Here is a 26,731-nt window from a genome sequence, read left to right as displayed (position 1 = left end):
TCAAACTATTCCTCATGATGCAGAGCTAATTTTTAAAAATACCTCTGAATCACATTAAAAAATCAGTATTCATTCCATGGATCTAAAAAGAATAGGCTTCTATTCACAGTTATATTAAAAGAGAGTTTTCTTTTAATTACTCCCCAGTCTTCAATACAAAACTGCTAAGGGTTCTCAATTGAGTTTTCTGCAGTTTTCATAGAAGTATGTTTTTAGATTGTTTTCATTTTAGGAAAAATGATCTGCTTTGTTTTCTTGAGCTGACTAATGTTTATTGTTATAAAATTAAACATGCACACATTACTATATACAAATACAAAACTATGAAGTATTGATTTTTGATAAAGAAATCCCATAAAATGCGTTGTACATTGTTCACAATACATTTAATAATGTCAAGCTATTAAATGTAGCATGCATGTGTGTTTAGAATTCTCAACACTATTTTTTTTTCACATCCAAATTAGGTCTTGGTAAGTCAAAATGATGGCAAAGACTGTATCTGGATAACACTAGTACATAGATTTATTATGTTTATAATTTGGGTTGGGTGTGGTGGTTCACATCTGTAATCCCAGCTACTTGGGAGGCAGAGATTTGGAGGTTTCAGCTATGGAAAATGTTAGCAAGAGAGGTCCCCATCTCAACCACGGAGGTGGTGTGGTGATATGCACCTGTAATCATAGCTATGCTGGGGACATGGCTAGGAAGACCACTGACCTAAGCCTGTCCTGGGAAAAAAGTGCTTAACTTTATCTGAAAAATAAAGCCAAAAAAGGGCTAGGGCAAAGTCACAAGTGTTAGAACACCTGTCTAGCAAGCATGAGGCCCTGAGTTCAAATGCTAGTACTACAAAAAATATTTTTATTATAAAACAAATTTCTTAAATCAAATGTCAATCTTTAATTTTTTTCTTTTGAATACTTATTTTCCATAATATTTATATCAGTTATGACTAAGGGCTCCAGTAGTCTTGACACAACTTGGTGTCCTTAATCAAAGGTTTGAACTACAAAGCATTTCTTTAGAACTGATATTATTTCCAGAGAGGATTTATGTTCAATAAATTATGTTATATGCCTAATAGAATACCTTGAATTCAATAAAATTTAGCTATTATGATTATTATTTGTACAATAGGAATAAAATATGATGTGTATTTCATGGCTGGCTTCCTGAGGGGGTTCACTTCCACATACGTAAAAACAACAATGCTAAGAAAAATGGCTAGAGAAAAGTACTGGTGATGTTTACATGGTGAGTGATGGTTAAGCTTCTTCCTACCTTTCTTTATTGTTCAATTCTCAACAAAAAGTGCGTAAGCATTTGTGACTAAAAAAAATCAAATTTTTTTCATTTTGAATTAGTTTTTATTTGGAAAGTAGTAAGTGACCCTGATGAGCCTACCATTAAAACAATGGGGCTATTTTTTTGTTTTTTTGTCTTTTTTCTTTAAATCATGAAAGTCTAGTTATTCTACAAAGGTTCTTTGACCCTGGGACTGTACTCATATTTTTTCTTTATTCTTTTATTTTTATTCTCAACTTTTTTCTTTTTTAAAAATGTAATTATTAGTTTAATATAGCTGTACTGGGGGTACATTGTGACATTTACAAAAGTACTTACAATATATTTTAGTTAAATTCATCCCCTCCATCATTCTCCTTTATCACCCCTTCTACCTTCTTTGAACAGTTTCAACTGGTCTCATTGTTCCATTTTCAAACACAAGTACATAGTACTTTTATCATATTTAACCTCCTTCACCTTTTTCTTATGCCCTCTGCCCTCCCACTGGTAACAACCCTCCCACATACATAGGACTTGTTTTACCTTCCTGTCCTTCATTTTTTAAAAAAGACATTTTTGTTTGTTTATGATGGCTATACAGGGAGTTTCATTGTGACATTTCCATATATATATATGTATATATATATATATATATATACATATATATATATATGTATATATATATATATATATATATACATATATATATAATCAATTTAAAATTGTAATAGCCTTTAAATTTTGTTGAACTTCTTTAGCAGTTCTGAAGGACATATTCCACAAACAACCAGAACTACCCATGTGGAATGGATGCCACAGAGAAGTCTTGGTACCACTGGCTGTGAAATGTGAGACTGAATCCTAACTTATGCCCTTGAATAGTCTGAGAGCAGAAGGAAAATTAATGAAGTGTGTTTTATGTTTTCTGTAACATGTCAACTAGTATTTGAGGAAGGAGCCAGCCTTCTGCATCTGGGCTTCAAATAAGGGACCATATTCAATGCCCATGACTTTTCACCAGGAAAATGCAAAGAATGCAGACACAAAATTCCCAAATACAGGCAAGTAGAACTACTACTTTAATGAAAACTTTAAAAACAAGCCTAGGGCTGGAGGTGTGGCTGAAGTGGGAGAACGCCAGCCTAAACAAGCACGAAGCTCTGAGTTCAAACTCCAGTACTTCAAAAATAAACAACAACAACAACAAACAAGCCTAGAGGTCATACTTTCCAGGAAGCATGTCTAAAATTTAAATCTGGAAACTTATTAAAAAGAACACAAATAAACCACAAGAAGTAGACTGGCTTAACCAGAAGCTGAACTCTAAGTTGTATAAAAGTAGCTTAAAAAATACATAATGTGTGCTCTATTTTCTATGCACTTACTGAAAAAAATCAGCCAAAGCTTTTTCCATCAAATTCTTTTTTCTTTTGAGAGTGAGAGAGAGAGACTCACAAACAAATCCTGAAATCTAAAAATCTGAATTGGGATTATTACAGTCATTTTGATCTTGCAATTGCAGCTATTTCACTGAATGCTTTTATTTCCTCCTTGCACTGCACTTATCATAGATGCTTTCTACATGTAAACATGGCTGCTTTATTTCCATTATTTTATAACTTTTATCTAGCACCAACATAGAATGTAAACATAAATACGGTACATCCATCTGAAGGAAGGGATCAGGGAGACAACACAAATAGCAGCAATCCATGTGTGAAAGTGTTGGGAGAAAGAAGACACGAAGGGCTGTGAGGATCCTGGGAGGACTGTATTTTCTTCCCTAGCCAATCCCTACACAAATGCTTTGCAGATAGATGAGTTGGCACCATGAACCCTTGGGGACGGTGACCATACCTCACACATCTTTGTATCTTTTTCTGCTAGGTAAATGGTTAAAGTATGCTTGTTTAATAACATTGTATGCAGACTAATGGAGCTATCTTTTTCTGGGTTCAAATTCTACCTTTGTCAAGTTAGAGAATGAATTACTGGATTTTAATGAAGATTGACAGAAAACTTGATTTTCTCCAAAATGATTGTGTGTGTGTGAGTGTGTGTTAATTCTGATGTCATGCTTTCAGTAAAACAAGAAAATAAGTTTTCTATTGAGGACTCCTTCTGTGGGAGACACATTCATAATTGCCTCACATAATGAGTTCTTCTTTAAAAATGATCATCATCCTAGTTACTAAAAACTAGAACCAATGTCTCTGATATCTAGTTATATGGAGTTGTTCCTTAAGTGTTTTCATGAACTTCTGTGCACTGACTCATGAATTAGGTAATTCAGGAACTAGAATTACAGAGTAGGAGTGGCCCTTAGACAATGCTGTATGTTAATTTTCACTACTGGAGAGGAAGCTAAGCTGTAGAGTGGACCCAAGACAGAATAATGGAAAGAAATGATGGAAGAGATATGAAACTAATTTTCTGGACTTTTAAGACATAATAGGCACACCAGAAACAAAAAGGCAATTGCAGACTCAATATGTGAAATTATAGAAAGGTATAATAGGATGTTTGAGTTTAAATTTACGGAAAAATAAATGATGGCTAATAGAGATTTGGGCCACAACAAATAGGCATCACTAATTTGAGGAAAAGAAAATTCCTTTCCATAAAAAGCAAGAAAGTAAGTGCTGTTACAAGACCAACATGCAATATACAATGTTTCTGTCCTTAATTCTAGCCTATTAATTTTATTCTAATGTGCCAAATTCATTCCCAAGAAAATGTGGCCAAGTTATACTATGAAGAAGAATGACTCTGATGAGTGGTTAGATATAGCTTTTAAATTTTTATGCCAATGCTTACTGCTATCTCTAATGTTTAAGTTAACTTCCTATTAAGTAGGTGTCAGATCTGTGCTATGAATAGTTTTACATATCTACACCTATCTCTCTGTATATGTGAATGTTTAAGATCCTACACCCATCTTTCAGGAACTTCTAATTTAAAATCGATGAGATTCACACAGAGCTCTTATCCCAAAATGACCTTTAATTTGGTTGTTTAATTCATCCTTGAGTATGCCTGGTTGGGTTATCATGCATGAATGAACAATACAGAAAACTCTTGCTTGTTTCTGTCTTAGAAGAAGCAATGTACACGAGAGCAGCCAAAGCCAGGGTTGATTCCAGAAGTGACAATGCTCTCTATAATAAATTTCTGGTCTTGACCTTGACCCATGAAGTAAATGATACTTCCAAGGACTCAAACAGAAAGCTGATGAATTTTTATCATTTTTCTGAAATACTGTATTTAGTTGTAAAGTATTATTCTAAAATGTTTATATTTATTAATTTAGCTAATTTATTGTCATAATGTTCATTGTCAAATACTCATTTTCAAATGTACATTGTTTGAACATTTTTAATAAATAGAATTATTTTTCCATTTATGTTTGGGGCCATTTTCTTTATTAATAAGCACATTTAGTTCCATAGGAATTCTGAAAAAAACAGAATTGATGAATTATAAAGCCAAATATTTAACTCAAAATTTTATTACTAATTTTTTTGTAAAATGAGTAATATTCATTAATGTGTCAAATTTGTATATGAAGTTTTATTTACACAATGAAATTTTATAGTATTTTAACTTCCATAAAGGATTTTCTCTAACAGGAAAATTGCTGTATTATGACAAAAGGAAAAAAGATCTGTTCATGAATTTAGTCTAATTTTTTTTGACATTTGGAAGAAGGAATATGAGAGACCCTACATGCTACTATATTTTAGACTTATGAATGGCTTGAAATGGCTGTTTACCCCAGATGGAAATATCTTTTATGATTTTTTTTCTCTGCTGATTTGGGAAGGAATATTTTCCTTGCATAACATCTAGGCTATGAAACAATACTGACCTAATGGCTGAGTTAAATCTAAGATGCCTTTGTAAGCTGCTCTCCCTTTTACACTCCTAAAATGTATTTTAGAGCTGTGTTCTGCTCAAGCTATGTGAAAAGTTGCCATTTTAATTACAGAAAAATTAAAAAACTCTTCTACTTGATTGGGGACTATTTTTCAAGGCTTAATTCAAAACACTGCATATATGACCTACTAATTTACTGTCAAACTGAGGACGTGACTTCTATAAGTCATGTTAGTTGAGTCACAGCTTTTGAATGTTTATTTTCTGTATATTTCACACTTAATTTTATTGCTTTCTGAAAAATTGTTGAAATGTCCACTTAATTTAAATATGGTATTCCTATATAAGTTTCCTTGTGTTTTTCAACTAAAACTTAAATTCTCTATTGAGAGGGATTATTATAAAGTTTTGTTTGAACAAAAGGAGAAGATACCTAAAAATTTGATAATGAATGAATGAGTGTTTATTTTTATTATACATGACTTGGATAAGTGCCTCGCAGAAATATTGAGATTCAAATAAAGAGACCAGAATTCAAAGTTTAAAAAAAATTAAGATGAAGAAAGAGGAGACAGGGTGAGTGGATTTCAGATATGCTGAAGGGGTCTATTTCTTATTCTGTTCTGTGTTTCTCAGATTTTATTTTAGCACCCACAGTTTGGAAATCAGATAAACATTCCTGGGAGTGTGGCCAGAAAATAAATTGGATTTCAGTGACTTATATTTATTATGGTTGTATAGTGTGTCATGCACTGTATGGAACATATATATTACAGTAGGATGTCTTTTCCCTTCAAACTCAGTCTTCTGATCCCTCACCCATTTACCATATGCCTCATATGAATAAAACAAAACATACGTATTAGATTTCATATTATGTTATTATATCTATACACTATGTTATGATTAGTTTTATTATTGTAATTTTCCCTCATTTGGTAACTCTGTGTTAACCTTACTATTTAATGGGCTGGAACCCCTTTGGCCAGTGTGTAGCTCATGTGAGAACATTCTTAATATTCTTAGCACTGGGAGTCTAGTTCTGCTTTATCACTAATCTCTTGTAACAGATAATTACCAAGGAGAAGTAACTGACAACCTGTGCCTTGGTTGGTTATTAGGGTCTGTTTTTCTGACTTGACAATGTTATCATGAATATAAACTCTGATATAAAGCAAAACATGATTTTCTTAAGTACAAAACTCAGGTTAGAGACAATGCCTATATTTGTGGCTATGCAGCCATTTCCAAAGTTGCCTTACATGTGGTCTGTTTTTAGAAGAAGAGAAGTGCTTCTGCTGGCTGGGGACCTTGTTCATTCTAACATGAGAGTGGCGACTGCTCTGAGAAAAAGCACTGAGATTCACAGAAAGCTTGAAGAACAACATTAAATATTCCCAGGAAGCCTGGCATCCAGCCCTGCCTGTCTTACTCAGTTGCTAGGCTTCTCAAAGGGCTCCCCCTACCTCTAGGATGGCTCTCTAAGGTTGTTGCATATTTCAGTTTGCTCTAGCTTCCTTTGTGATCCAGAAGAGTAGGGCTAGTTTTGCGGCCACTCTGTTAACGGCATTTTTGGAGACACAGAGAACAGTATAACTATACTTCACTGTCAGATGTTAACAGTCAACATTCATCTAGCTTTATGTATTGGAGTCTATTTTTAATTGTGTGCATAAAGGAGTGGGAAGTGAGAGGGAAAAAGTGACAGTGTTTTCCATACTAAGTGGGGTATCATCTGACAGACTGCGATTGAGGCCATGGAATGGATCAAATACGTTATTTAGGGCGGTATGAGGCCACGGTTAGGAATAAAGTCAACAATTTGAACTCCACGTTTCTGGGATTTTTAGGTTCATTCTTATAATGATGCTTACTTAAGGAATCCATGAATAATCACATGAATATTCCTCCCATTTGATCAGATATTTCTGTTTTCCAGTAAATCAATGTTGTCTAAAAGCTTTCACTTCCCCAAGATATTACTCAGCTTGCTACAAAAGGAGCTCTTGGCTGTGGTTAGAGTTGTAGTTTCTGGTCTCTATGTTTGATTTATGAGGTCATCTTATTTTAAATCTTCAAATAAGCAATTCCAGTGAATTAAGGTAGAAGTGCAGCTTTAGGTTGTAGTTGTCAATTTTTATCATCAGTCTCCTCCTTCAATATTCTCTAAATGGATACAACACAGGCAGTTTATAAAGGACCTGCATCTAGTACAACTGTTTATGAGAATAACTATTTTCCTTGGGATTGAGGAAATCAGATAGATGAAAGGAAATATAAATACTTCCCACCAAAACTAACCTACTTGATTAGTTTGAGGGAATAATTTCCATTAGGATCATCTTATAAAATTTTAAATAGGAAGTGGGAAGAGGTAGGCTCTGTTTCCATGAGATACTTTTTATTAATCAACTAGCATTCACTCTCAGTAACATAAGGGAATTTCTTAAGCAGAGAATCCAGTATTAAAATCTGGCAACAAATCTGCACTATCACTGTCAAGAGAAGGAAATTCAGTGAAGACCGGAATGAATTAGTGTACACTTTGAGTTTTTGGCTTGGGATACTAGGAGATTTAACAAATTTGTGCAAGGTCACACAGGTAGGGAGTGCCATGACTTGGATTAATACCTCGGACCCAAATTTTCCCATTGTGTTTGAAAAGCAGAAGGACAATTGGAAGACCATCTTCTCAGTAAAATAATTCCATGACAATATTTCACTTTTAATAATGTAATTCATGAATTTGAATAGCAGATAATTATCATTTCACATAAGCAAATTATATAATTAACTGATGAAAGAAAAATCCAAGGTAACACAGCACAATAGTATAAGTACAAAAAAGTAGAGGAAACAAAATATTGGTCTAAAGTTATGGTAAAAGTGGATCAACAGTTCCTCCCTTCCCAAAAAAACCTAACTTTATTTGATAAACTATAGATACCATTTATTGAAATTATCTTTTTATAATATTAAACACTAATTTGATTAAATTTTAGTTTGGAAGGATAAAATTATAGTATCAGTGAAAGATCATTTAGTCGTTTTATGATGGGAAAACTGAGACCCACAGAGAATAAGCTGTTTTCCCCAGGACATACTCTAGTTAGGTCAGAAACAGGCCTGGGACCCAATCCTTCTGCCTGATCATCCATATCCCCCCCTTTTTTTTTTTTGGTTCCTTACACCTGATATTTTAAAAAATCAGACAGGAGTTGAATAGATTACTGGGGAATAATAGATTTTTAAAGGGAATAGTACATTCTCATAATAGTTTAATTTTATCCCAGATAAAAGGCTTACTTTATATTGGTCTATGGGAATCTTCAGAAGTTTAAATCAAACCAAGAAGATTAATTAAGGCTAATTAAAAGAAGAATTAGTTCCATGGCTCATTTTTAATCCAGTATGTATAATACTCTTCCCTTATCTGCAGTCTTGCTTTCTTTAGTTTCAGTTACTTGTAGTCAGCCATGATCTGAAATACTAAATGGAAATTCCAGAATCAAACAATGTATGAGTTTTGAGTTTCTCTCCATTGTGAGTAGTATGACAAAGTCTTGTGCCATCTCACTCTGTTCTACCTGTCATGTGCATGCTGAATTACACCTCCTGCCCATCAGTCACTAAGAACCAAGTCACTAAGTTATCTGATCAACTCACAGGATCACAGGGCTTGTGTTCAAGTAACCCTTACGTAGCAGCCAAATGCAATGTCACAAATGCTTGTGTCAGTCACATCATTTTCATCACTTCATCTCCTCATGAAGGTATTGTATAGTCTCACATCATAACAAGAAGCTGGGGAGTATAAAAGACACTCTAAGAGAACGAGAGAGAGAGAGACAAGGTTTACACAAAAACATAGCTTTTATTATTTTACTATTGTTGTATTTGTTCTATTATATCATTAGTTATTATGGTGGATCTCTTGTTGTACCTTAATTTATGAATTAAACTTTATCTTAGCTATGTGTAGGAAAGAAAGAGATAGCATATGTAGATTTTGTTAATACCTCTGGCTTCAAGAATACTCTGGCAGTCTTTGAATTTATCCCCTGTGGATAAGGGATATTGTTCATCCACCATGACCAGGCTCTGCTCTGGGCTCCAGAGTTAAAAAGATAAAAAGACAGAGCTCTGTCGCGGCTCAGGGTGCTCCGAGAACATGGGGGATGGTTTCTAACAGGTCCCGCAGGCTCAGGGAAGACTGCTTGCAGGAAACATGCTTAACTGGAGGTTGAAGGATAAGCAGGGTTAGCCAGGGAGTGAGTTAGTGGGTGTTCAAAGCCCAGTCCAACTTAGAGAAGTAGACAAAATCTAGTAAGTGCTAATGGGGACATTAAAGAGGATGCTAGAAGCTGACCTCTAAAATATTAATTTTGACAAAATTGGCTATGAAAAAACCCCTGATTTTTATTTTGGTACTTTTAATTTCACATTGGGCTAACCGATCAATACTATCACATTCTGATTTTTATAATGCTAACTCTTGGTCATTCCATTTCTAAGTTAATTGACAGTTTAAAATGAATTTTAAGAAATTAGGAGGCAGTGGTTTCATTTAAAATAGAATTTAATATACATTGAGATAGGTAAGATCTATGCATATTTCCTCCACAGTAATCTTGGGCCTGCTATTTAGAAGTAGTTGTCTTTTGACAATGCTTTTGTTTCTCTTTTCCCACATAAAATTGATGTTTAAGAGCATAAAAAACTAAGAGATCTCTTCCAGATAAAGAGTGAGCAATTTTTCAATAGTAAAATCAGGCATTTAAAAGACCAGTTCAATAGAGGTTAAAACATGAAATATTTGGTTAACCATTGATTGGATCTGGAATGTTCTTGAAAGGGATATGTGTCAAAGTCTTGATCCCTAGCTTGGCACTATTGGGAAGTGGTGGAAATTGGGAAGAGGTGGGGCCTATTGAGAGGTCTTCAGGTCATTGGAGGCATGTTGTCAAACAGGATTGTGGGACCCTGGCTCCCCTTCCTCTTTTGCATCCTGGCCATGAAGTGAGCAGCTCTGTTCTGCCACATGTTCCCCATCATGACCTATAGAACCTACAGCAATGGAGTCAACAGACCATGGCCTGAAACCTTCACAACTGTGAGCCAGTTGATTATCTCAGGTATTTTGTCATAGTAACAGAACACTGAGTAACACAAACACCATATTACTAAATATTTTAGATAGCAAATCATACATAATATATAAAATTAAAATATTTATATAAGGACCTTTTGTTTTAGCTTAGTTTATACATTGGAGCCCAAGGCTCTGCTTCTGTACATGCAGCACAAAGCAACTCTACACTGAGCTTCAGAGCTCTGGTTAAGCCCATAGTTTTAACATTGTGCTGACTTCCTGGGAATTTCTGATTCTAGGGAGGTGTTCTGCACAAAGAGATGGATATTTGGTGGCTGTTCTCTACTCTACTAGGCAAGTACACCCCATCACACTCAAAGGTACTCTCAAAGTATTAAATATACAGTGTTGAGTGCAAGAAATTGAAAGCTATGTGGATTTAGCATCTATTTTGAATAAATGACAGAAGGACTACATCAGACATTTCTATATTCCAAGGCTTCTGCAATGTTCCAGAAAACTTTCAAAATCCTTTTGTCCCTGCTAGTTGAATCATTTTGCAGTAGCTGAGGTACTGATGTGGAGACGTGGCCTGAATTTGCTATGTGAGCTCAAGCAATAGAGTAAATATTTGAGGACCCAAATTCTAGTCCCCAGTTCCCAATTGACTTGACAGAAAAGTTTAGACGAGATGGTCAAACCCTGTGTACTGCACTCTCTTTATAAGCATAACAGAGATAAAACATCTATTCTTTGTCAATCTCACTGAAGCACTCTAAAGATTAACTTTTTAAGGCTCTCGTGAGAAGTGACTATTATCAGCAAAGATAACAGTGTTTTATCAATACTAAGAATCTGCTGAATTGGGGATAGGTTTGCAGGAAAGTATCTCTTTTCAGTATTTGGAGACAGAGAAAGAGAAATCCAGCAGGGTGGTTCCAAGAGTCATATTACTTGAAGAATTAGGAGAGGTTGATATTTGATTTCAGAAGAAAGATCAAGTATTTTGATGTTAGCTAATTTAAAATTTTTTATTTTCCATTATATGGTTAGTAGTCCATTCTGACCAAGCACAGACATGTTGTATCATACATGTATTATTAAGGGCCTGATAAAAATAGAAGCTTACAGCTGGAAGTATAAATTGATCACCTTCCATTCAAGCCTTAACAGACACATTTAATCTGGGTTTGAAAATATCTGGGGAAGCAGGCTAATTTTTTCACCTTTTGCCACTCACCTGCTCTGTCTCTCTGTCTCCCTTTCTCTCTGTCTCTCTCTCTGTCTCTCTCTCTCTCTCTCTCTCTCTCTCTCTCTCTCTCACACACACACACACACACACACACACACACACACACACACACATGGACAGATTAGATCCTTGGTAGAGCAGACCTCCTTCAGGAACATACATATGATTATGCAGATTGGCTGTGCAAATATTTCTGGATGAGGGGCACAGGTTAGGTCTGAAATCCAGTCTTCTACTCCACCTGCCAATTTGTGTTCTGGAATGTGGGATTGTGTCTTCTGGAAGGAGGTTGGTCCTTGTGTATTTGGTCTACCCACAGAGGTGTCTTTTTATAATTTATCCAGAGATGGCACATGTCATTGGCATTGTTATTTCCTCACTTCTATTAGAGACCTCTGCTTTGACATGTAATTTTTAAAATCTTTTCCCCCTATGTCTTATCAGGAAGAATTACTCCTCCATATCTCAGGCTGTGGGGAGTATTATGCGATGATCTCAGATTCAGACAGTCTCACAAAATAGGCAATAATGAATGACTATTATGAGGGCAGCTCCTTCCTTAGATTCTTGGATCTCTCTCTCTCTCTCTCTCTCTCTCTCTCTCTCTCTCTCTCTCTCTCTCTCCCCCTCTCTCTCTCTCTGTCATGTGTGTGTAACTGGGGAGTTAAGGGAGGGGGTATAAGCAAACGTTACAAGTGGGTATGAACAAATGACATCCTCCTAGGGCAGTTCCAACTATGATATTCTGTCATGGTCTTAGGGGTCTTAGGGGTCTTAGGAGTGTGTTAACATATTATCAAAATAAAAACTGACAACTATCTAAGGTGGTGAGGAAGTGTCTAGACCCTTGGGTGGATTCTAATTCCAAATTACTGTGGCCAGTTAGAGACCCATTAGAAAAATCTATGATATTTCTAAATCTGCAATCCCAGACTGTCCTCAGGCTTTAAAGAGGCTAAGCCCATTAAACTGTAGACTCCTTTCATAGTGGAGTGTTGGTTAATTACAGCAGCAATCTAATTATAAGGTTTCTCTGTAATTGATTCCCTTTCAAGTGTGTGGAAACTTCACTTGATAAGCATTTGCTCCTGAAACTCATGGGAATAGAACAGATCCTGGGATCCTGATCCTTCGATAGGGAGACCATCCTAACTGCTCTTTGCAGTCCTTGTTCTTAAAGGATGCTTCTGAGTATGTTTTTTAACTTTCTTAAGCATGTTAAAGCATGCAGTCCCATGTTAAGTACCTTCATATTGCTGAGCAACCATCCTCATCATCTGTGTCCAGAACATTTTTCATCTTGCAAAGCTAAAACTCTGTCCCTTCTAAACACTAATTCCCCATTTTCTCTCCTCCAGCCCTGACACCCACCATTCTGCTTTCCGTCTCTTTCATTTTGACTCTAGCTACTCAGCTATTAGTTGGTCTAGTATTTGTCCTTTTGTGACTGGTTTATTCCACTCAGCAGAATGTCCTCAAGGTTCATCCATGTGATAGCTGCATCACAATCTCCTTCCTTTTTGAGGTGAGCAACAGTCCATTACATGGATGGACCACAGTTTGCTTATCCATTCATCCATGTTTCCTCTGTTGGAAACGATGCTGCTGTGAACATGGGTGTACAAATGTCTTCAAAGCCCTGCTTTCAGTTCTTTTGGGTATACATCCAAAAGTAAAGTTGCCAGATCATACAGTAATTCTATTTTTAACTTTCAATTTTAAGAGGAACTACCACACCGTTTTCACAGCAGATGCATCATTTCACATTCCCAATAGCGCACAAGGGCTCCAATTTCTTCACATGTAGCAAAGTATTGGTTTTAACTCCCATTTTATAGAAGGGAAACTGACGCCAGGAGAAGCCAGGCCACTTTCTTCACACCATCTTGTCAGGAGGCAGCAGAGCCAGGGCTTAAACCCAGGCCCTGAATCCTCACAATGCTCCTACTCCCCAGCATTTTTCCCACTTTTCCAGGGTGCCATCCTGTGGCCTTGGTGCCTTCCAGCTGGGGCTGCACATTTTCAGGACCCTGGTTGAGCTCCAAGGCTGGGTGCTATAGTGATTAGGAGCCCCAGCTGCCTGGATGCCAGTTTACTTCTACCATATAGGACCACACTGATCTTCAGAGTCCTCAAGTCTGTGACATGAATGATGCAGTCTCTGAGAAATTGATGAGACAACTGATGTCAAGCTTTCAGTGTTGTGTTTCGCATGTGGCAACTGCTCAGTGAGTTATCTGGTCTAGTTTATGCTTCTTGCAGAAGGACAGCATGGGGCAATTCTGGAGTCCAGCAGGACCTCTGCAGTGGTGCCACTTGTTTGGGGGAAGCTAAGCCATAGCAGGGAGAGGGGCAGACTCAACTTCAGAGGAAGCAGTAGGCCTGTCACAGGGCAGAGGGGCTTATGGGAGGGTTCTGCAGGGGCATTATGGGCACACTTGCACCTCGGACAGACAGCCCATCTTGCAGGACAGGAGAAGAAGCCAGAGAGGAATCTCTGAGGCCTTCAGGAGGGACAGATTGGCACCAGAGCGAGGCTGGTGACAGCAGATGTGGAGACTGGCAGGTGATTTCAGATGCATCATCATAAGTGGAGCCGAGTGCCCAGCTGAGAGCATCACCACATATGGTGATAGAAGGTTAGGAGAGGAGGATGTTCTAAACTTGACCCTGGGATTCACTCCCAAGCCAGAGGGGTGGGCTGAGGAGTAGGTTCCTCAGCCACTTCGGGTAATTTTCACCAACTGGTGCACAACCATGTTCCTAGGTGTGAAGTGGTGGTTCCAGGTATGTGGAGACGCAGGACTGCATCCCTCATACCAAGTGCACGGCAGCCTAGTTATCCCCAAGCCCAGCTGCTGGTACCCACTGAAGAGGCCCTGCTGGCTCAGGAGGGAGATGTGCCCATTTCCTGCACTGCCCATCTCCTATGAGGTAGTTCACATGGCCCCCAAGAGGAGACTCTTTGCCAGATTTCTGCAGCATGTGGGCTCCTGCCTAAGAGACAGAGGAGTGTGATCTCAGTGCAGTCCCTGCAGTGGTCCTGGGCAAGCTCCAAACCTGCTGTGTCTTACGTCTCCTGTGGCTTCAGTCCATCATGATGGAGAGGGCAGTGACTGAGTGGAGCAGCTCACATCAGTCACCAGGAAGCAGAAAGAAAGAGAATGCTCACACTCCCTTCTGAGTATTTCACTCACTCACTCACTATCTCATTCTTTCATCTGTAGTCATTGCCACAGTTGGGCCTATAGTAGTTGGCGAGACTAATAAAAATAATGATGGTTCTATGTTAATTATGGTATTAGTGAAGTGTATTAAATGCTGAGGATACACAGAAGAAGACATCCTTCTGCTTTGCCAGGGGGTGGTGATGTGCAGAACAACACTGACTAAGGAAGCAACATTTGAGAGGAATAGTGAAGGAAGAGGAAATATTCAATGTTTGGAAGGTAGAGTTTTGGGTATGGGGGAAAAGAAAAATAAAAGTTCATCACTGTGAGAGAGCAAAAAAAAAAAAAAAATCACATCAGCCACTATGTGAACAACCTAATACAGCAGGCACTGCTGTGGTTAGCTTCTTCCACACATGACACATATGAAATATTTTGCTAGCTCCATAAAAATATGACAGCATCAACTGAGAAATCTGAGCTCCTTATATCTCCTGATGCCATCTAATCCTTACAAAGTCACCACAGTATGTGGATACCTTTATTATTTCCCCGTCATGGATGAAGAGAATGGGGTTAAAGAATGGGTGATTGGAGCAAGATCATATAGATACTATGTGGTGAAGCCAGAATGGGAAGTTGGGGATGTCTGATTTTGGAAGGGACGCTCATACCAATGTGTTTGTTGCCTTTTCAAATGTAAAGGATTATTAAGCCACGTATGACACATGTCAACAAAAGTCTCTCAGTATGTTTTTTTCCCTAAATTTTGAGAAAAGACAATTAGTTCAAGGAATCTGAGCCATCAAGACTTAGCTCCCAGTTTTCTCCTATGTGAAATGACAACGTTGTGCTAAAGACCTTTATACTTCCAAGATTCTATTTTAATTAAATCTCTCCCCAAGCTTAAGAACACTTTTTTTATCTTACATAAATCTTCCTAACAACTTATATAAGAGACTGCATATCAATATTAATGAATCAAAATGCACAGGGCATCTTGATTACAATCATCCTTCAGATGAATTTGTAACACTAATGTGCCCAGTTTTCTATATTAATTCCTGCATATGGAGGGAAAAGATGTTCTTATCTTTAAGGTGCATGATATGTATTTTAATTCCCTGATTAATTAGTGAATTCTTCACAGAGCTCTTTCCAGTTTTTCAAAAAGAATAGCAGTGAGCAAGAAATGGACATTGATGAATGATAGTGGGATCATTTTTCTCTTCTTTCCTGCATGATTTAATAAACCAACATACTCTAGTTTTGCCATGTTTGCCTGGAGGCCTGAACATAGGGGCAAGTAGTACTAAATAAGTACAGGCTTAAAGAGAATTATTTCCTTTTAACTCTTATCCCTTAAGACAGATTGGACTTGAGTCAAGTCAACATAGAGAGCTAGGTATTTATTTTATTTTCAAGGTAGTGAGCTTAGGTGTCTGTTTAACTTTCCAGCAATATCCATAACATATTGTAGTGGCCATCTAACTTTCAAAAAAAACCCAACAACTCCCAAATCTAAACTGTCTTTCTACATTTGTGAAATGGCCCATGTTTTGAATCTCAATGGAAAGCATACACACACTTTCACAGTCTATCTTGCAGCCAGGTGTAGATCTGTGGTGCAGCTCCACTAATCCACCATGCCTCCTCTCACTTTCACATAGGACATGGACACATAGAAGCAGCTGTGGTGCAGTCTGCCCTGGCAGTGAGGAGCAGCAGCTGAAGCTTCAAAATGAGGTTTCTGTGGTCAGCAACAGCAGTGGTATAGTGGTTAAACCAGTGTCCAAATTCGTGATGCTGGGGCTAAGCTCTGATGTTCCTTGTGACGGCAGCGTTGGGTTCACATTGGCCCAGAGTTTAATTTGGGCTATGCTCTTGCCTGGTCCTTCCATCCTTAGCCTAGTTTTAGGAGTCTGGTACTGCCCCCAATGGACTTATTTATTTTTATTTTTAATTTTTTGCAGTACTGGGGTTTGAATCCAGGGCCTACACCTTGAGCTACTCCACCAGCCCTTTTTTGTGATGTGTTTTTTTCAAGATAGGGTCTTATAAACTATTTGCCTGGGCTGGCTTCAAATCACAATCCTCATGATCTCTTCCCCCTGAGTAGCTAGGAATACAGGTGTGAGCCACCAGTGCCTGGCCCCAATGTACTTTTGATTTTACATTAAAAAAAAAAAAGCCTTTTTGTTTTGAGATAATCTCAAGGCTACAGAAAAATTGTGCTATATTTGCTTTATGAACATCACTTTCTCTTTTCTCCCTCCCTTATGTTCTCCCTCCATACAGACATTCTATTAATTATCATTTCCAAATCAATTGAGAAGAGGTTGCACACACCATGCCCTTTTACCCTTTCATACAGCAGTCCTAGGAACAGAGCTGTTCTTTCACACAGGCACAGTATGGTTATCCAATTCAGGAAATTTAATGCTGACACTGACATAATACAAACCTAATCTCCAGGCCATATTTGAGTTTTGTCAATTACATGAATCATTGGTGTCCCAGATAGCAATTTTCTTTCCAGTCCAAGACTTAGTCTAGGATCATGGATTGTACCTAGTGTCTTATATTTTCAGTCTCCTTTTAATTTGTAACAGCTGCTCAGCTTTTCCTTATTTTTTTTCTATGACATTGATATTTTGGAAAAAAGCACAATCTCTTTATTTTATAGAATATCCCCATTTGGGGATAGGACAGCCTGAGTTTTTCTTATGATTAGATTCTGGTAATGTACTTTTGACATGAATGCCACCTGAGTGATGCTGTCTCTTTCTCAGGGCATCATATTCAGAAGCACATGATAGCCATGTGTCCCTTATCTGTGACATTGATTTTGGTTATTTAGTTATGGTATTGTCCAATTTAGTCATTAGAGTTACTAGTTTGGGGTGGGAGGGTGGGATAAGGTGGTATAAATAATGTATACTCATGTAGGTAAATGTAAAAACGATAAAAGGAGAAAAGAAAAAAAAGAAAGTTACTAGTTTTTTCTTTTGTAATTAATAGATGATATTTTGATATTTCCCATTTCCAATCAAACTGCCTCTGGCCTTAGATTCAGCTTCCATTGATCATCCTTGTTTAAACCAATTTTTTTAGTATGATAATTGCAAAATGTTTATCTTTCTGCCTTCATCAGTCCTGCTATGCTTGCTAAATGTTTAAATATACTTTTAATAAATCCACTTGCTGCTGAATGTGACAGAGTTGGTTTCTGTTACAGCTAAGAACCCCAACTGATTTATTTTTATGTAGACAGCTGGTTCCAAGAACTTGTCAAACCAGTTTACTCAAATGGTCAATCCAGTGAGTCTACCTGGACACAGTGGTGAACACTTTTTAGGATAAGAAATAGTACAACTTTTCATAGAAGTTCTTAAAGCACACTTCCAGGCCAGACTTTCTTCCACTGTGAGCCAAATGGAACATATAAATATCAAGTAGTTACACTAAAACTGAAAAATGGGAAAATGTCAATTTTAGTGAGTAAATGCCAAACACCTGGATATTTGGAAACACCTCATGGTTTATTACGATGTTTACTTTTCACTTAGATTTTTTAATGTAATAAATGTGAAAATAAAGAATAAAGGTGCAATGGAAATGGTGTACCAGAATAAAGCAGATTTCATTCCAATACTTCCTCTCTCCCTCTTCCTCTCCTTCTCCCCTCCTCCCCCATCCTACCCAGCATGCTCTCACTCTCTCTTTCGGCATAAGGGGTTTGAACTCAGGGCCTCACGTTTACTAGGCAGGTTCTGTAGACTTGAACCAAGCCACCAGCCTTTTTTTGCTTTAGTTAGTTTTTAGATGGGGTCTTGCACTTTTTACCCAGACTGGCCTCAGACCATGATCCTTCTGTCTACACTTCCTGCCCAGTTGGGATTACAGGCATTCATTACCACACCTGGCCTCAGTTACCCCTTCTGTTAAATAAGGTAGTGAAACAGAACTTTTTCAAGGGTTCCTCACACTAATGATTCCATAACTTGAAAACTAAACATTAGCACAATTGTTTATTTGTGCTAATAAATAAAACAGACCTAAGGAACTGCTGACCTAGAATATTCTAGTCAACACATCTGAATCTAAATTTATTTTGATATACAGACCAAACACGAGCAAAATAGCTCCCAAGTGATTCAGAGAACAAAAATGTCAGAACAATTTAATACAAACAGGCTAAAGCACTTTCAGACTATCTGAATAGATAGCGTTTCCAAGACATAAAAAGGCTCACAGTACTTGAGGTTGGTCAGATCTTGAGCAATGTGTCTTGTTTGGACCACTGTACTTTCATGGAGTCATTAAAAAAACAGAGACGTAGTTAGGAGAAACAGTGATCAGGTCTGCTTATCCTGAAGAAGAAAAAACTTAACGGGGATGAAGACATAATAGTACTCTATTTTATTTAGGTTTATTTTGTTTAGGAGAAACCTAATATGTTTATTGTGCATTTCTCCAGAAGAAAAAACTACAACTCACAGGGTGACTGTTAGAGTGTTCATAGAATGAACATGATCTCAGTATAACGAGACATTTTATTCACATACAGTTGTGATAGTTGTTTTTGCCAGCTTCTTCTTCAGGAAATTCATCCTGCCTATATGATGTCAGAGAGCTACCCACGAATCTAGCTTTTTGTTAGGGTGTCAATTCAACTGATCCAGCTCTGTTCTCTACGTAGAGGTTTTTTTCAGATCAGTGCTTCTCAAATGTTAACATGTATACACATTAGTGGGTGCCTTGAAAAAAACCTTCAATTTCTAATTCAGTGAGTCTGCAGTGGGACCTGAGATTCTGCATTCCCAACAAGCTTGTAGGTGTTTCATGTTCATGTGATCACCTGCCCAATCAAATGTTACAAGGCTATGTGATCAGAGGTTATAATTCAGGACCAGCATGCATGTTACACTTAATAGCCATGGGAAAAGAGGTGAAGAGATATTTTGCAGCTGCAGAAGCTTCATTTTCTCATGGCATTTTAATTTTTCCTCTTTCTTATTTCCTAAGGGGTTCCATATTTTCTGATTGTTCACTGTGCCTGTTCACATTGCATGATGTTACTGGCAGGACTTTCTGTCTGGAGGCCACCCATATACTGACAAGTAACCAGGGAATATTTCCTGAGGAAATGTTGGGTTTTACTTATTATAGTTCATTACTTTAGTAGATCATACTCCGTTTTGGAGACACATAGAAATACACATAAAGATTCCAATATACCTAGTGCAGTGCGGTTTTTCCAGATGCTGTTCATTGAATTTCTTCCATGAGGCATACTGGTCTGGGAACAGGGTTCTGCGTGCACAGGAACACTGTGCTCTGCTCAGTCATCAGCTCTCCCTTCAACTAGACTTCTTCAATCTTCAAGAAGGCATCTTGCCAAACTGTGGCTATAGGCTGTACCTTTCTATTATCACTGCCTTTAGGAAAAATGTTACCTAATCACGATGTGACACCAGTTTTACCCTTAAGCCTATATAGAACAATCTACTCCTTTCCTGAATAATCACCCTTCAAATATCTGTACCGTGTCATTATGGTCTGTGAGTTCAGCTTTCCAAGCCAAGCGTCCCTTTAGCCATTACTCACATGGGATGGTTTTGAATTTCTCTTCCATGCCAGTCGCTTTAGGAACCACATGATTTTTAGGAGGGTGTATGGGAGTGGGAATTTTGTGACTCCCTAGGTAGATTTCTGGCATCAAAACAGCACCGATTCTCTCTTGGATTCTCCATGATTCATAGATCACCATATGGCATTCTTTTGGGGAGAAAAAACATGCTGCTACACCAAGTCCCCAATGCAGGTTTTGTCTGGGTTTCCAGGGTTACCTGCACACGAGCAGGGATTTGAGGGAGAGGAGTATGCACCTGTAATACAAACCATCCCTCCTGCAGAGCTGCTGGCAGTTATGTGTGTTTCTCTTGAATAAAATGGTAGATAAATAGCCTCTTCCTACCTCAATGAGCTCATTACTTTCATCTGTGCTGTTTCTAACAGCAACTGTCTAAAAGACAATCCATAAAGATGATGTATTCAGTGAAATGTTACATTAAATATTATACAGTTTATTTATCTAACAGAGTTTGAATAGAAGTAGTATGTTGGTTTCTAATAAGGATCAGTCAAAATGACATTAGAGGACAACACTGACAGTGTATTGTATTATACTTTGAGCTCATAACAATCAGTAATTGTCTTGATATTTAACTGATAGAGTAATAATTATTTTCTTATTTGTATTCTGGACAAAATCTAATATAATATATAAGATGTAATAATCTTTCTTAGCAAGCTGGGAAAGGAAGTCTTCCATTTGGTATCCTTATTAAAAGATCCAGCAAAGGTGAAATGGGGTAGAAGCCGGTGAGGTGGGAGTGAAAGAAAAAGTCATTGAGAAATGTAACCCCCTGTTCATAGAACTCTCATGGGTTATACAATATAATTTGAGGTAATTTTATCTTTCAAAAATCCTGAATTATAAAAAGGTGATAAGTACTTTAGAAACATGGAAACAAATTTTCTCTACCTATTTGAAATTACATCAATTTTTAGATGTCTCAAAGATTCAGATTGGACTTCGGTCTCTTGATAAGGAAACACTAATTTGGGGTTTACCTTTATATTCAGTGCTGGTTATTCTGTAAATGTATCAAGAAGTTAATTCTAAAATATGAAGGCTCTAAACAGATCTAGCTTATGCCAGTGTTGGAAACATGATCTCAATAAAAAGAAAAAGAAAGAAACAAAGGAAGAAGAAAGGAAGGAAGGAAGGAAGAAAGAAAAGAAAGAAAGAGGAAAGAAAGCAAGCAAGGAAGGAAGGAAGGAAGAAAACAGCCTGCCAGATGTTTTGACTACATGGTGCATCACATCCTAATGTTTCCAAGGTTGGCAGTGGTAATACTGGAGATTCAGGATTTAAATTAACAAATTTTGTTTTAACCTTTTCATAGTCTTTTCTTTTAAAAATGTTTTGTAGTCAAAACATTCATATGCTGGAATTTTCACTTTCAAACATGTGTTTTTAGTAAGAATGTCTATAACCTATAAATGAAATCTGTAAAGCCCATATTATAAATCTTAAAAGAAGTATCTAATGTAAACTGTTGGTCAAAATCACTGGGGTATGAGATTTTTAGGTTAAACGAATATCCTAGAACATTATACTAGGACTATTATAATTTTTAAGTGTTAAAGGCTCAACATTACACCACTTTAAACTTTATTCATTGTGAATATACAGAAAGGCATTTCAGAATCTTGCTGGGACTTTTGCCATAATTTTGAGCATGAGTTTAACTGTACATGAATTTCCCTCTATAGAATTCTAGTTCATATTTCATACATTAGGTCCATTGTACTAGTGCTCACCATCACTCATGGGAAGATTTGTTTTGAGGAAGAGTAGGTGCCTTCTGAGTTGGGGGAAGAAGGGGAGGCAATAGCTACCCCTGATCAAAACAACACAACCAACCCAAGCATTGCCCATTCTCCTCTAAACATCACACCCTGCTCCCATGCCAAACTAATGTCATAAATACCACTGTGTTAAGTGGGTGGGTGAGTGGGTGTTATATTGCTATTGTTTATATATTTGTTAGAAGTTCATACTTCTGCAAAGGGTTAAAAAAGAAATGACACAGAATAGAAAAAAAAAAGGTAGTATGGAGGGTGAATCTGTTAGGTGGAAGTAGTCAGGATAAATATCACCAGCTTTAGTTTGGCTGATGGCTGCAGTTATGAGAAGCTCTATTAAAAATGTTGAAAACAACATTCTACAGCCTACATTAGACTGGCTTCTTATGTGCATTGTTTTGAGTGAACCCAATGAATCCTCTGTAGCCATATCTAATGTATTAACATATTTTATATTATCTAAGCTGTGTTTCATCAGGAAAATTGTAAGGAAAAGCTTAAGCAAACTCATAAATAAAAACAAACACAAATCCTTTGGGGGGGATGACAAATAAAATCACTAATAATCTTACAATTTTTTATTATTTAAATATTCTTTGGTTTGTGTGCTGTGAAGCTAGAGCTAGTGAACAGATTCCCCAGATGTCTTGAATAAATGAAAAACAAAAAAGTCTTCTGAATACCTATGATAAAGATCAGTTGTCATTACAAGATTTTTGTTTGCCTTCTGAAATAACTTTTTTGTAACAAAAAAGAAAAATTACTTTGAGCTCTTCATTAAGAGTTAAAAGAAAACTGAGTTCAAAATTGAAAGTTTTCAATTTAAATATTGTTTCAAATATTATTTCAAATATTGTTCTATATTTATCCTATCCCAACAAAAAACAAGGTTGGTTGAGCAAATATTCAGAGTCAGGGAATAATCTTGCTCTAATTGGCAGTGTTAACTCATATGCACATAAGCAAATAAACACCTCTGCATGGAGCACACAGAGGTATTGGTGGGATTAGGACCATAGGTCACCTATCAATAATAGAATGTTTTGTTAGAACTGATGCTAAAGTATGTTTAATTATCTTCAGTTCCCTTGGTCAAAAGGGAAAAGGAAGTTAATATAAATATAAAACAGACACTAAAGAAAACCACCTTTGCTTAGGTTGCTGGGGTAATTAATTCCCCTTGGAAATAATTGGTGATGCAGTTGGAGAACAACACAACTCCTGGGCCCTGTGTGTAAGAAATATACTAGTGTCATTTACTATGAAAACAAGAAATATATTCTACTAATCTGTGCTCTGTCTGTAAGAGATGCCACTTTGTATCTTTCAATGAACTATCAGAAAAAACCAAATGTGTACTTTTAAAGTTTGTGGCTTCTAAAATGAATTGAAGTCCCACCATAAAGTAGATGAGTTAGCTAGGTGTATTAGAATTAGTAGATCTTATTTGCAAAATCATTAAGTTGCAAAAACAAAGGCATCACAGGAGTCTTAAATTACACTATTTTTGAAGGCTTCATGTGAAGATCAACCCCTACTCCAGACTGCGTATTTTTGAAGCATTTAATTTTAAAATGTTTGGAGTACAGTAAAGAGAAGAATTAAAAAGCATAGCAAATGATTGCGAACATTTTGTTTCATCCTGTTTTAAGGTATCAGCCAAATGGTACCAATGCACTCCAAAGGGGGCAGAAAATGTTAATAAATCTGCTCACCCCTGGTCCACTGACCCAGTGTGTGTTCAGATTTTAATCGTGAACATTTTGGAGTGTTTGGACTCTATTTCTTCTGGTCTATGATCAGACTCAAGTACAGACAAGATGATACTATCTCTGATAAGGAACAATTGTTTATCTCTCTAAATATACCAACACAATGAAGATCTTACCTATAGGTTAAATAATATTCTTTGAGTTAGAGATTTGGAGTATAAAAATGTAAAGAAAGAAATATATCATAAAATCAGGTTGTAATGTATGTTTTGGGGGTTAAAGAGAATTTCCATTCAGATCGTATCATTAAATAAGGCCTTGAAAACTTCATGTTCAACATTAATGCTCAGCAGTAAATGGAGGAAAAGTGTTGTATCCTGAAATTCTGGCAAGCATATTGATCACAATCTCTATTTGGTAACATTTTCAAGTTAGGCTTGGCAGAAAAGATTCGTGAGTTTTACTGCAAGCCATCATATTTGCTGTTCCAGCAGTGAATAGGTGAAAAACATTAAGTTGAGAACATATGCAGAGACTTACTTCTTGTCTATTCTCTCAAAGTGACATTAAGCCCTGAGACATTCTAGATGACTCAAGTTTCAATAACATCCTCCCCTGAAATATTTAGAAAATTAAGTTAAAATTGTTTTGGGGTTGCATGAACTTACCAGACTATTTCTTTAACTCTATACTCACAAAACATATTTCTAAACCTAAAATATTGTTTTTATGAATTGCACTAGACAGTCAACTATGAATTTTGTAAATGAGCAATTTTCTGAGAATTGACTTTATTGACTAAAACTTCACAAAGGCTATTTTACCTTTGTGAAGGAACTATTTAAAATAGTAAGTACATCATAAATAAAATTTTAAGTATCATTCTTGGGCAAAGATGAAGCATAAAATTAAAGTAATAATCCTTTGTTAATTTTTTTAGCAGTCATTGTTTGAAAGTTCCTTTGATACAAACTTCCCAGTTATCATAGCTTGTATAACAAACATGTAGATCACATTTACTATATATTAAAAAATTATACTGATTATCCATCAAATGTAATATAGTCTCAATAATTTTCAGAACAGGATGATGTCAGTAATATGGGAAATGCTTTTGGAATTCTGGTAGTGCTGATTCAGAATTCTTACAAAACTTAGGAATATGATACAATAACTGTGGCTTATCAGAAGTAAATAATAGTTCAAAGATTTTTCCCCAAGAACCTGGAAATTAAATAGTGGGTAACATTAAATCATGAAGGCAACAATTTATCTACTTCTGATTGCTCTAAAAGACAGAGGCAACACCCTCAGTATTCACATGTTACACACCTTCAGGCACTACTTACGATGCTTGTATTTGACCATCTTTGGAATGGAAAGAAAGCCTAAGCATTAAACCAGATGGCTGAAGCATTTGGGGGGAAAAAGCGCTCACTTCATACTTTTGGAACCTGAGTTAGTGTTTGATTTTTCTCCCAACGCATACATGTGCCTTTATAAGGGAAAAAAATCAACGAAAGAACCAACCGTGTGAATGAGAACTGGAGTCAAGGTTAAGGTAATCTTGCCCAAGACAGTAGAGTGCTTGCATCTAAAAAAGCAGTGCTTCAGCTCAGGTGAGCATTAATAAAAGAAGGAGAAGCACCTCCCAGAAAAACACTAGAGCCTCTTGGACATATGTTTGAAATTCATCCTCCCAAGTCATCCTGTGACTATTGGGACAGACTATAATGTCCCACCGTCTGAAGGGGTAAAAATACAGCACAAACCATTTTAAAAATAACACTTTAAAGATAATGTAAAAGTGGCAAAGTATTTTAAGTGTCATGAAACCTTTGAAAATGGGTAAAGGAAAAGCTTTGTCTTTCCTATTATTGTTTGCCCTTCAGTTGACATACATGCCGAGATGCATCAATAGGATTACAACGGAAACACGGTCATCTCCAGGGTTTCCTCTGTTTGGATTCCTTGAGCCTGCTTAAAGGAACAGGATCAGGGAATGCACAGAAAGCAAACTTCCCCAATGGAAGTTCCGAGGTCTTTCCTCCCCCTATCCCACCCTCAGACACCGGTGGTCTGGTGTTACTGACAGCACTGGACAGAAATGTCATGGTCATGTTGCACCACCTCACTTGTTGAGTTGTGTGAAGGCAGCACTTGACCACAGTAACTTGGTGAGCCGCCTGGCTCATAAATGAGCCACAATGTTTCTTTCCCAGCTCCATGGAAATATCTTACCTGCATGTGACCCTGGTACATTCTGCTTGGGCTTCTTCAGGGCTCCCTGAGGCCGCCGGATGCTTTTCCCCAGTGTTTTCTCGCGCACCAAAGAGGGGAGAAGGCGCGTGCACACTGGGTTCTGGGGGTGTCCCTGAGCCCCCCTAGAAGGCTCAGGTACCCGGCGGCGGCGGGCAGCCCCTGGCAGCGCAGCGGGCTGCTGGGAACTGTTCTCCACTCGGGGTGCTGAAAGCGGACTCCGGAGAGCGCGGAGGAGCCCAGGAGCCCAGCCGGCCACGCTCTCCTGCAGCGAGCACGAGTCCGGCTCGCCGGGCGGCTCTAAAACTCCCTCCTTCTCCTCTGAACTCTTTCTCGCTTCCTGCTAGGCTGCCTCATGTCTCTCTCTCTCTCTTTCTCTCCCTCTCCTCCCTGCGAACCCCCTCCTCCTCCCGGCCCTGACGTGAGCGCCCACACCAGCCGCCGCCGCAGCTGCCAAGCGCGGCGCGCGCCGCCCTCCTGGCCGCGTTCCTGCCGGGAGGCCGCGGGCCCGGGCACGCGCGCGCGTCCCCGCTGGGGCCGGGAGCTGCCCGAGGGCGGCTCCGGGTGGGGCGGGGCGCGCCCTCCTGCGCGCGTGCCGGGCAAAGTGCCCACGGGCGTTGCTCCCAGCTAGTGTTAAACTCCT

At 37.7% G+C, this 26,731-nt stretch overlaps 1 protein-coding gene across 6 annotated transcripts in view; it reads right to left on the bottom strand.

Annotated features, from left to right (window-relative positions):
* Window positions 1-26,485, bottom strand: part of Pex5l (peroxisomal biogenesis factor 5 like) — a 233,590-nt gene extending 207,105 nt beyond the window's left edge. For all 6 annotated transcript variants that reach the window (XM_074073694.1, XM_074073701.1, XM_074073696.1 and 3 more), the window contains exon 1: window positions 26,071-26,485. In XM_074073694.1, coding sequence (XP_073929795.1) covers window positions 26,071-26,091 — 21 coding nt within the window. In that variant the 5' untranslated portion in view covers window positions 26,092-26,485. The remainder of the gene's footprint in view (window positions 1-26,070) is intronic.
* Window positions 26,486-26,731: the final 246 nt, after the last annotated feature.

This window comes from Castor canadensis, chromosome 5 (genome assembly GCF_047511655.1).
Source record: "Castor canadensis chromosome 5, mCasCan1.hap1v2, whole genome shotgun sequence".
NCBI lineage: Eukaryota > Metazoa > Chordata > Mammalia > Rodentia > Castoridae > Castor > Castor canadensis.
This window is presented reverse-complemented; position numbering and strand designations above follow the sequence as displayed.